Raw genomic sequence first — 11,986 nt, forward strand, 5'->3', positions numbered from 1 at the left:
CAAAATCTTTTCGTGTTCATTATTGGAGGAAAAGCAACTAATGTCGTATACAAGGAAATCTTATAAGTCCTCGGTTAAAAGCAACTTATCGCCTTAAATTCATAACTGCTCCTGTGCAAAGCCAGGGTCAGTAGCTAGTCTAATAATATTTGTGAGATTTGTGAAAAATTATTAAATAATATTGTGAACTTTGTATACATTTCTGAAATATCTCAGTAAATTTAAATAAAGTTCAAACCTTTCACAATCAGAAAGAATGTCAAAAGGAATCAAACAAGTCTAAAATATCTGGGGCTGTGTGTAAGGGAGTCTACAAACAAGGTAAGAAATTTGAGGTGGTCGAACACTGCAAGCTAAGACTGAGGATGTCTTCTGCTTCCATCTAGCCTATGAAAGTAGGTCCACCCAAAGACAATCAAGAAGATGTAATCAATCTGACGAAGATAAAACATTGGGTTTTGACAATATTACAAAAGGAGAGCCCAGGCAAAGAAAAAGACCTCCTTAAACCTAAATGTTGTGCATTCATTTCTATTACCCACATAACTTATTCTGTGCCCAAAAGACCTGCAGCTGTGGCTCTGACACAGCTCCCGCCCATTTTTTACTTTCATGTTTTTCATCATCTCTCCCGTCCATTACTCGTTCTTCCCACACTAGTCTTTTATTGCGTTCTTCCTTTTGTGTTTTCTTATTATCCTCCGTAACTTTGTATCCTTGATAGCTGATAAATACAGTGTAAGTGTACGAGTGACCAGAGTGGACGAAGGAGTGAGAGAAGGTAATGTTGAAATTTAAGTTATGAATGAATATGGCTGTTTGCAGTGGCTGTGGACAGGATACCAAATTTCATGGCAGATCCTTGTACATCAGAGCACTGCATTATGCCACACCATCAGTCCACCATACATCTCAACTGTGAAGAGACTGGTCTAATAACAGATGCATACAAGGAAGCCCAAAGAGGATGTATCTCCAATAGGTAAGAAACACACATTGCTACTAACATATCATTTGATCTAAGGAATGAATCTTCCCTTGGTGTTATTACCATACCTCAAATTTATACAAGTATAGAAGCAGAAAAATATCAGATAAACACCACCAGGCTCAACCACGACCTCAACCCTCTATAAGATGCTACCAATGTGGTGGTATGTTTCATGCCAGGATTGGTCTTGTTAGCCATCAAAGGCATCTGCATCCCTGAATTCAAATATTGGAAGAATCACAGGAGAGGCGTGAATAATACCAATATAGTTGGTATTATAAATGTACTCATTTGGGACAATATTTCAGGTTCCCTGTGGGAATCAAAATCTATATCAGAGACGTGAATACACGCATACGAATATCAGCTGCCACCACCGCTGGCTGTGTACTGCTAAGAGTACAAATTTAAAGAAAAACAGTACCGTATTTATCGTTGTCGCTCATACTCGTATCTGAATATTCATTTCTCATTTCTCTCCTGCAATTCTTTCATTATCTGTATACACTATGCAGATGTCTTTGATGGCTTAGCAGAACAATTCTGGCATGAAACATAATTACACTTAATGGAAGGTGGGGGACGTGGCTGGTCCTGGCATAGTTTACATCTCTGATGTTTCTATATTTATAAAGACATATGAAATGAAAAATCATTTTATTTAACAAAGAGCAATAAGTCCCATCTTCTACAACAATAGGCCTATCCTGGAGAATAAAACCATTAGTCTTTTTTAAAAGTGATTTTTAGAACCTTCTATGACAATTAATTAATAATAATTCTGTGTGGCTATTTCTAGCCGAGTGCAGCCATTGTAGGGCAGACCCTCTGATGAGGGTGGGCGGCATCTGCCATATGTAGGTAACTGCGTGTTATTGTAGTGGAGGATAGTGTTATGTATGGTGTGTGAGTTGCAGTGATGTTGGGGACAGCACAAACACCCAGCCCCCGGGTCATTTGAATTAACCAATGAAGGTTAAAATCCCCGACTCAGCCAGAAATCGAACCCAGGGCCCTCTGAACTGAAGGCCAGTACACTGACCATTCAGCCAACAAGTCGGACTCTATAACAATGAAAATATCACATGATCAGGGCTTGTTCTGTCAGACTACTGGATGCATTGGACTGGCAAAGAGTCGGACTACAAAGACTCTAGTCTGCTCACAAAATTTTTCATTATACTTGCATAATTTAATTAAATATAACAATTTATATCTTGCATTTTGGTATACTTCTTTTCTGGCACACTATTGTTTTTCGGTCTGCTCATTTTGACATTTTGGCTAATATATTGTGACTTTCTTATTTACATATATGTAAATGAATTGTGTGTGTGACAGAGAGAGTTGTGTGTATTTTAAAAATTTATAACCATAGTGTATTGAGCCTCTAGAATGAATTAAATTCCTAAGATTTGAATTTCAGTAGGCTTCTTGCTATTTGTTTTACATTGCTCCAACACAGACAGGTCTTAAGGTGATGATGAGATAGAAAATGGCTAGAACTGGGAAGGAAGTAACTGTGGCCTTAATTAAGGAACAGCCCAAGCATTTGCATGGTATGAAAATGGGAAACCATGGAAAAGCATATTCAGGGTTGCTGACACGGGGGTTCAAACCCACTATTTTCTGAATGCAGTTCACAGCTACCTGACCCAAACCGCATAGCCAACTCATTTGGTTTTCAGTAGACATTCATTGGTAATTTGCATAATTTGAAACATTACCAGACCCGCCAATTCTCACACTGAGTATGGAACTCACTCACCATAGAAAAATCTCAAATTCTTACACACTGCAACTGAAATGTCATGCATTTGGCAATTGAAGATTTTAAGTTTGTACTTTGATACTTAGTTGTTGTTTTTTTTTTTTGTCCGCTTTTGGTCATTGCAGTAGATGCTAAAAGATGGCATGTTATGAAAATGGAATGGATTGTGATGGTTACCAACAGATGGTGACAGCACCTTTATCTTTCTGTCACTGCTAGAAGTTCACTCGCACATGCAGCATTAGATTCAGTTTATTCAGTTGAGGTACTTCTTGTGTACATGAATTGGAATACCGTAACATGAGTCTCACTTCTGCTCTTGTCAATGCTTCACATATTCTCATACATCTATGAAGTGTATGCAGTCTTTGTTTTCACAAAACAATTCCTTTTCTAGGAGGAATTTCTCCAAACTGACATGCAAATCCTAGATCTTTCAAGGGAGCTGCAAAATATAAAACTTGCTACAATGTTGCTTGACAGACGCCATGTCCTGTGTCTGCAGTTTCAGGTGATCCACCTGCATTTTAGTGTAATGTATTTGTCCACTAACTTTATCTTACTCATCTTCCTTGAATCTCACTCGTTCTGATGAGTGATCTCACTCATTTACCATAATGACCCTTGGCAGTTCTGCATTGCATTCATGAAAACTAATCTTCACTCTATTAAATAGCCTTGACCTCTTTCAGGCCAATGATAGAGATGGTAATTCCATCCAGTAGAGACCCGACAATTGCACCTCCTGGCTGCCACGTGTGTCTACTTTTCACCCAGTACACACCTTATCATTTGGCTGGAGGTAAAGCATGGGATGATGAAGCAAAGGAACAATATGCCAATAAGGTAAGTACCTATGGTAGCATATGTGAGTTTGAATTTGATTATTAGTCCCCAATACTGAAACAATGTTGTTATTCTAGGTGTTTGATAACATTGAAGAATATGCTCCTGGATTCAAAAGCAGTATTATAGGAAAGGAAGTTCTCACACCTCCTGACTTGGAGAGAATATTTGGACTAACTGGAGGGGTAAGAAAATATATTGTGCTCTTCAAAAAGAGTATGTTGTTGAAAAGGTGACATACAGCTCACCTTCATTGAGAGGTATGCCCGAGGAGAAGCTAAGGAAGCTAAACTCGGCACAAGGATATATATTTTTTTTTTTTGCTAGTTGCTTTATGTCGCACCGACACAGATAGGTCTTATGGTGACGATGGGACAGGAAAAGTCTAGGAATGGGAAGGAAGCGGCTGTGGCCTTAATTAAGGTACAGCCCCAGCATTTACCTGGTGTGAAAATGGGAAACCAGGAAAACCATTTTCAGGGCTGCCGACAGTGGGGTTCGAACCCACTATCTCCCGGATGCGAGCTCACAGCTGCGCGCTCGTAACCGCACGGCCAACTCGCCCAGTTAAGGACACTTTTATATCTACTTTTTACAAAAGAAATGGATGGAAATAATAAACAATGTGGGTTAATGATATAACACATGAATTATAATTTTCTTTACTCAGGAAGATGCAAATCTAATGCACTGTTGAGTTCACAGGCTGAAGCAGGTCTTGTTTGACTGACAGAACATGTAGCCTTACCATGAAGAGCTTTAACATGATGCACAGGAGTAATATATTTATTATGTAGTCTGAGCATTCACATATCTGCTGTGGTGAACCCAAGCTTCATCAGTTCTTAAAAGAAGTGTAGGATTCTAAAATCTATCTACAAAAAATTAGAGCGCACAGCTGGATCAGTAGGGGTTAATTTATGAGCTACTGATGCTTTGCCTGCCATGTACCACTTCTTGATGGATGCAGTACTTTTGCATCTGTCTCTTGCCACAGGCCAAAGCAAAATGTGGCTTCCACTGAAGTCTCATTCTCATCCATGGTTGTGAGAGTATGGAAGCTGCTGAGTTATGGGTGGTACTTAAATGACATTTGGAGCATGACTAATGTGTCTGAGTGTTACTCCTAGGGTCAATCATGTTGGAATAGCACTTTCTGGCCTCATTCCTCATCTTGCCTAGTACCGTACACCTCATTTTAGTGCCATCGTTTGTTTCTGCGGTTTTATTATAACCGCATAACCTCTGGTAATGCTATTTGGGGATCCAACCAGCCTCTGAGCTTGTTGATTCAACAGACAGAATGATACTTTGTATGGATTAAACTTGAAAGTTTATTACCGTTTCTGTTGTAAAAAGTAGATGTAATAGTGTCCTTGTTCCAAGGTTAGCTTCCTTAGCTTTGTCTGCTTTTAATGAAAACTGTGTATGCATATGTCCGATTTGAAAAGGACCACATATTTGAAATGTAAAAAGTATATTATCAACTGTTCTTGAGTGGAACAACAATCATCGTATACTGTAATTTTCATCATGATCGTCTACTAAAGGCAATGCATTGTCGCTGTAGCTACATCTGACAATCTTCTGATAGACTCTTCATGTTGCTATATGAACCACGTGCCAGTTCACTGACGGAATTCCTCATATATGACATTCTTGGTCGTCCCCTGGGTCTCTTTCCCAATTCTTTACCTTCGATGATTGTTTGAAGAAGAGAATCATGTCTCAGTACGTGTCCAAGGAACTTTGTTTTCCTCTTCTTTATTGTACTTATTAAACATTGATCCTCCTTTACGTTTTCTAAAACAAGGTCATTTTTTTTTTATCCATCCAGCTTATTTTTTAAATTCTTCTCCAAAACCACATTTCTGCATCCTCACATTCTGTTTCTTCCTGTTTCCCTAATATCCAGGTTTTGCATCCATACAGTAGCACACTCCAAACAAAGGTCTTGAGAAATGATTTTCTGGTCTCCAAACTGAGATGGTTGTTTAGCAATAAGTTTTTCTTATTTTGGAAGGCTTGTTTTGCTACCATTATTATTTTCTTGATTTCAGAAAGGGATCTGTTATCACACTACCCAAATAGGAGAATTCTGTGACTTGTTCTATGTTAAAAAATTTCTTAACAACATGATAAAATTTCAGTTTCCACCATATTTTGCTATGTCCATCTTTGTGTTTTCATATATCTCTTTGTTGATTGCTCCTTCTTCCATTCTGGCATATCATTGCTTATATCCTTGATACATGTTCCTGTCTTCCTTCTTAGTTTCCTGTCTTTCATCTCCTTTCAAGAATATGCAATGCTACCAACTGAATAAGTATTTTACTACATTTTTAGGTTTTGACAGAAAAATGATCTACACCAGTGGTCTCTAAAGTATGATGTTCAGACCATCAGAGATCTCTAATGATTCCTACATCCTTCAATAACCTGAATTTTCAATAAACGATTTATTGTTTACATAAAATATTCCCTGTGTATCAGGCATCATAACTACCATTTAATATTCTGTTCTCACATGAACATAAAATTGTTAAAACCTCTCTCCTTAGTAATAGTCTCTGTAGCTTTTTCTTCAGTACTAGTGGACCCGTGCTGCTTCACAACATTCCTTATAAATAGGTCAGATAACTTGTTTTACATGCCTGTCGCAGTCATATTGTTCTGCCTGCCCTTTTCAATAGTTTTATGAACATTTAATACCAGTACATAATAACTGATTCATTTGTAATTTAGTTTTACAACACTTCTTTCCGTACAACATTCTCTGTGCTTCGACCATTTGGCCGTGTCTGGATCTTAACATTTTCAAACGATCTTGCCCGAGGTAGTGCAACATACAATTGGCTGTGGCTGAATACTGGTTCGGGTATGTAGTGTACCATTACGCTATTCCGAAAGTAAAGTTTCAGTCAGATCAGAGTACCCACAACAAAGTAATCTTATTAGCCCCTTGAAGGGTGCCCTTTGTGTTTGCCATTACTGATGATGAGAAAAGGAAAGTGTTTGTGCTGATCTCCTGAACCAGAACAAGGAATTTTACAAGGTTGAGATACAGCCTGTCACTCACAGGTGGCACAAGTGCATAGCAACAGAAAGTAACTATGAGGAAATTTTACAGAATATTAATGAAATCTGCTAGAATATTTCAGACAAATGTTACAAGATTAGCAATTACAGTTCTTGAGAAAAAGGATAGGAGCCAGTACTTTCAAATAACTCCTAGTAGTTCACTTTCTGTTTTATGCAGCAGAGGCAATTGGGAATTAGAAGTGGGAGGGGGGCAAAAAAATTTACAGACAACAAAAAGTACCCGGGTTTGAGGAATATAGCTATAAGAAAGCTACAAAATAGTAAGTTGTGATGCTCTTTTAGCGAATTTCAACAGAAAGGTGAAGGTTGACAGTTTATTAATTTAAGTGCAGCAATAATGTTTTTTTTGAGGTTTTGATTCAATACTGTACAATAAAACTTTCACCAAAGATACAATATTACACATGTATTACAATTAAATAAAAGTATGGCATGATTATACAATTAAAAATAATTTAGTATTTGACTTCTTAAGATGTTGTCTCCAAACGGAGGTACCACACAGCCAGCTTTAATCTTGATGTTGCAGCCATGCCATGTGAATTTATTGGAATATCTCTCAGGATCTTTAATGCAGTGGTTTCCCATTGCCTTCTGCATCCTAATACCGTTGACCAAACTGGTTCCTCTGCCTTTGGGAACAATTTCTTGTCCCCAGGACAATAGAGTGCCCTTACCCATACCCGCTCATCCACTCTCAAAGAGATTGTTGGCACTTGGTATAGGGGATCTCCTTATACCAGGAGATAATCGGTCCCTTCATTCGTTAGCCGCCTGCATATAAAAGATTATGCAGTCGTTGCCCCCTCTCTACCGCGGGAAGGTGAATGTTAGGATTTCACCGTCATTGAAACAAGGACCAAATGGCATTTCCTTTTTTCTCTGGTTCTTTAGAGAGGAGTATTTGACTACACACTAAGAAATTAATAAACACTAAAGAGACTGCCTGACTGATGAATGCGCACGGCAAGTGGGTGAATCATACCTCAGTGTCCATTACCTTGGCAAAAATTATACCCCTGCTACCCTTCCTCACAGCATGTGCAAAGTCTCCACTACTTGCTGTGGCACTATACAAATTGGTTAGCCACAATGAATGACATTTTATGCGTGTTTTCGATAATAATTTTGTTAATAATTAAATAAAGGGAAGAATCAGCTGATAAGTAAACAGGGTTTGTACAAATAGTTTTTTTAATAATTCCTATAATTCCTAGTTTTTGCCAGCTAAAATGGAATAAAAATATAATGTTTTCTCCACTACTGCTTATTATAATCAAGACTGGTTTTCTTACTTTGCAACAAAGTTCATTACTCTCATAATCTGTTTATGTTACTCTGCTTATTGACATTGAGGATAAAAGTTATAACATTTTAGCAGAGTAAAATATATCCTTTCTGAATTTTCAGCCTGTATAAAACATAATATTTTCTGTTCATAGAACATCTTCCATGGTGCGATGTCACCAGACCAGTTGTTTCTATGCCGTCCAACATCTGTTGGCCCAACTGCTCCCTTGACTCCTGTGCCACGACTTTTGCTTTGTGGAAGTGGAATGCATCCAGGAGGTGGAGTGATGGGGACTCCAGGACACATTGCAGCTAGAATAGCTCTCAAAACTTTAGGACTTGCAAGAAAAATCTAGACTGGATACAAACAGATCAATACACAGTATTAATCTTGCCATTTAAGAGATAAGAAATGTATATCATCAGTGTCTCTTCTTAGATGTTAACAATGAATATTGAAAACTTGATTATAATAAGAAAGCCTAAATAAATTGTTTTACTGCAATTGTTCACATACAGTATAGTTTATTTTTTATGATGCATGCACCCATATGGCAAAAGAGACTGCCTGGCAGATATTGAGTTTTAGAATTAATTGAATTGTATTCAAAGTACATACATACATACATACATACATACATACATACATACATACATACATACATACATACTGAGCCCTGTATTGCCTTCGTCAACGTCAAGCCAATGCAGAAATCTGACCAAGTACATTATAGTTATCAATACACTCACCGCCAGGTGAATCGCTTTGGCACATAGCTTACCTTGCTCAATAATCCTCTTCATCCGCTCCAGCGTAACAGCAATCTCCAGGGGGTATCGGGTAAGAAAAGTGTCAACGTGATAAAATAAATTAAATGAAGAGGAATAACAACGAGCAGATCATGAACAAATCTAATCAAAATAAACAACGGTTGAGCTGCATCTTCGATTTAACACACTGGTTTATTACAATAATTGAAAATTTCTGATAATGAACAAATATCCAATGAAATTTACATAACTGACATAATTGTCATAAACAAATCTAAATGATTTCTTGACATAAACGGGTATCTCGATTGAAGTTATAGACCTTGTGGAGGAGATGTCTTGCTTCAAGGAAACATCTGACACTGCAACAGGCAGCATAATGGTTACATCAAATAAAATGAATTGTATCATAAATCTGCTCGCAGGCAACTCATATCTACAAAGAACATAATCTATTTCTGACGTGAATCTATGCCTCAGTGCTCATAATTAGCCTACAAGTTCTAAACAAGCATCCAATATACACTCTACTGTCTGGGAATCGATCGCGAGACTTTCCCACGTACAACAACCATATGACATCAAATAAAATTAGAAGAACATAATTTACATCATGCAGATACATATGAATAGTTATGTGCCTCTTTGAATGACACCGACAATCGTGTATAAAATTTCATCTTCCGGACCATAGTATAAAAAGGTCACCGCTCTCCCGTCATCTTGACAGACAAACGCACAGTTTCCACCTTCAGACTTTCGTGTTGCGACTCTCCCCTCTTTCCGGCCCATGAATCTACCATACGTATTGCCCTCATTATAATATAATTACTACAGGCCATTTTATTCCTGAGAGTTCAAATTCAACACTCTAGCATAGATAAAACTCAAACACAACTGGCCCATTCACTATTTAATACTGGTGCTCTCAGCGGCACATTCATATACATACCCTGGCCTTCTTATTGGCACTCACATTCACAAATTACTATGTAAGCATTATTTCTCATGCTATTTAGGGCCTCAACTCAATACTCTGGGCATAACAACATTATTCCTCATTTCTTATGGGCTTCCTTCGACATGACTTGCTCAGCTTAATACACCAATCCGAGTGCATTCAAGAGATATAGAAGATCTTAGGCTTTCTTCATTCGACAAATAACATTACAGGCTACCCTGCTCATGCACTTTGCTAGCACCTAAACTGCTTGTCTGGGTTACACTCATACGAGACCGCATAGGTCCCGGTGAAATGAAAATACACAAGCTCAATTTCCCTACCTTGAACATAATATCCCTACAATAATGAAACTAACAAAACAAATGAGAATAACAACATGCAAATATTAACTATCTAACTAAGCTTGATTCCTGGGCATAAATGCTATTTACACGGGCATTCATATCCCAAGCTATTTACATAGTGGCGGAAGGCCAAATTTATCTACTATTGATCTAACCATTATCATACTGCTGCATGCTTAAACAATGGAATTATTCAACCTGTGTCTGATGATATAATGGAACAGTCCCCCTGTGGACACTGCGAATTTACGCCATCATGTTGACGTTAGAAGCTGGTGACAGCACTCGTGGTTCAATGACTGGTGACAACCTGGTCGGCTGCGATGTTCTCTGCAACTCGTTCAGGTGACTTGATTAACGCCTCCTCGATGTCGTGATGATTGGACGTCGCTGATGGTCCACGTTCGCACCTCGATGCCGTGAAGAATACTCGGCAGCTTCAGTCCCAATTACCGCTTCAATGTGATGGATGAGCAGTGTCCAGTCCACATGTGATGTAGGAGAAACTGTAAAGAAAATCAGATTACAGTGTGTCCTCAATTCGATGCCTATATCTCCCCTCTAACCTTTTATTTTAATCCTGTAATATCAGGTCACATTCTGAGCGTTATCCTTGTAAGACAGTTACTCAATTATCAACTGCAATTTACTTTACTCTTGACCGCTCTTTCTACTGACCGAATTGAATTAATATCAATCTTCTGAGCCTACACTAGTATGTGCCATTCGTTTAGGACAATATTAGTCTCAGATTATGCGATGTGACTATGCGTGAACACCATTACTAGCAGCGGAATATTCTCACAGGAAATCAGGTCAACATTTGCTGTACAAAGTTCTGATCTCTATTACAAATGGTTGTTACTTACACGTCCGAAGTATAAGGTGAACTCTGACTGCGTTGCTTGTAGATAAAGGTGGTCTTCTCTTCGCTGAGTAGCGGCGTGACAGACACCTACGTGACAGCGATACACACAGTGAAATGACTCTCGCGCCCTCGGCAGTCATATATATTAGCAATCTCACACCCACGCTACCAAGCTCTACGTGTGTGGCCCGCAGAGTGGAAAAATTTCTCCCGCGGTATGCATATTAATTACTCATACATTCATTGTGATTACAACTAGTGCCATGCAGCATATCAAAATTTTCAGAAAAATATTCTGATTGCAGTTGTTGCATCCAATCCTCTGCATTCCTCTTGTAGGTGAAGATATTGAATAAATTCTTTTCCCTCCAACATGAACCTCCCCGCGATTTCTCACAGAGCTGCTTGCATCCCACGCTGCAAGTGAAGAGGTTCGCTGGGGCAATAAATTTTAATGAGCCTCTAGAATCTTCAGCTCGCTTCTGACGCTAAGTTCTCTCGAAAAGCGCGCAATCTCAGATACTATTGCACAATAAGATGCCACCCACAGCCCTTTCTTTGTGATCTCATATGATTCCCATAATTATTATTATATCAACATTCTTTGACCATGAACAGAATGGTTCAGTACATACATACATACATACATACATACATACATACATACATACATACATATATACTGGGCTGAACAGCTTAGATGGTAGAGTTCTGGCCTTCTGGGCTCAAGTTGGCAGGTTTGATCGTGCCTCAGTCCTGTGGCATTTGAAGGAGCTCAAATACGTCCCCCTTAAGCAATAGGTGTACCAGCACGTAAAAGAACTCCTCTGAGACAAAATTCCAGCGCCTCAGCATCTGTAAAAACCATAAAGGTAGTTAGTGGGACGGAAAAGCAATAACATTATTGTTATTAAATACATTATATAGAACAGAGCATAAATAAAATCAAAGAGGAATTTGGAAAGGGAATCACAGTCCAAACTCTGAGATTTGCTGGTGATATTGTTATTTTATCTGAGTCTGCAGAAGAGCTGGAGAA

General features: G+C 38.5%; 1 protein-coding gene across 1 annotated transcript in view; it reads left to right on the forward strand.

Moving 5' to 3' along the window:
- Positions 1-8,512, forward strand: part of LOC136866321 (pyridine nucleotide-disulfide oxidoreductase domain-containing protein 2) — a 106,141-nt gene extending 97,629 nt beyond the window's left edge. Inside the window, exons 8-11 of the mRNA XM_067143172.2 lie at positions 826-982; positions 3,455-3,608; positions 3,686-3,793; positions 8,153-8,512. Coding sequence (XP_066999273.2) covers positions 826-982; positions 3,455-3,608; positions 3,686-3,793; positions 8,153-8,356 — 623 coding nt within the window. The 3' untranslated portion in view covers positions 8,357-8,512. The remainder of the gene's footprint in view (positions 1-825; positions 983-3,454; positions 3,609-3,685; positions 3,794-8,152) is intronic.
- Positions 8,513-11,986: the final 3,474 nt, after the last annotated feature.

This window comes from Anabrus simplex, chromosome 3 (genome assembly GCF_040414725.1).
Source record: "Anabrus simplex isolate iqAnaSimp1 chromosome 3, ASM4041472v1, whole genome shotgun sequence".
Lineage (NCBI taxonomy): Eukaryota > Metazoa > Arthropoda > Insecta > Orthoptera > Tettigoniidae > Anabrus > Anabrus simplex.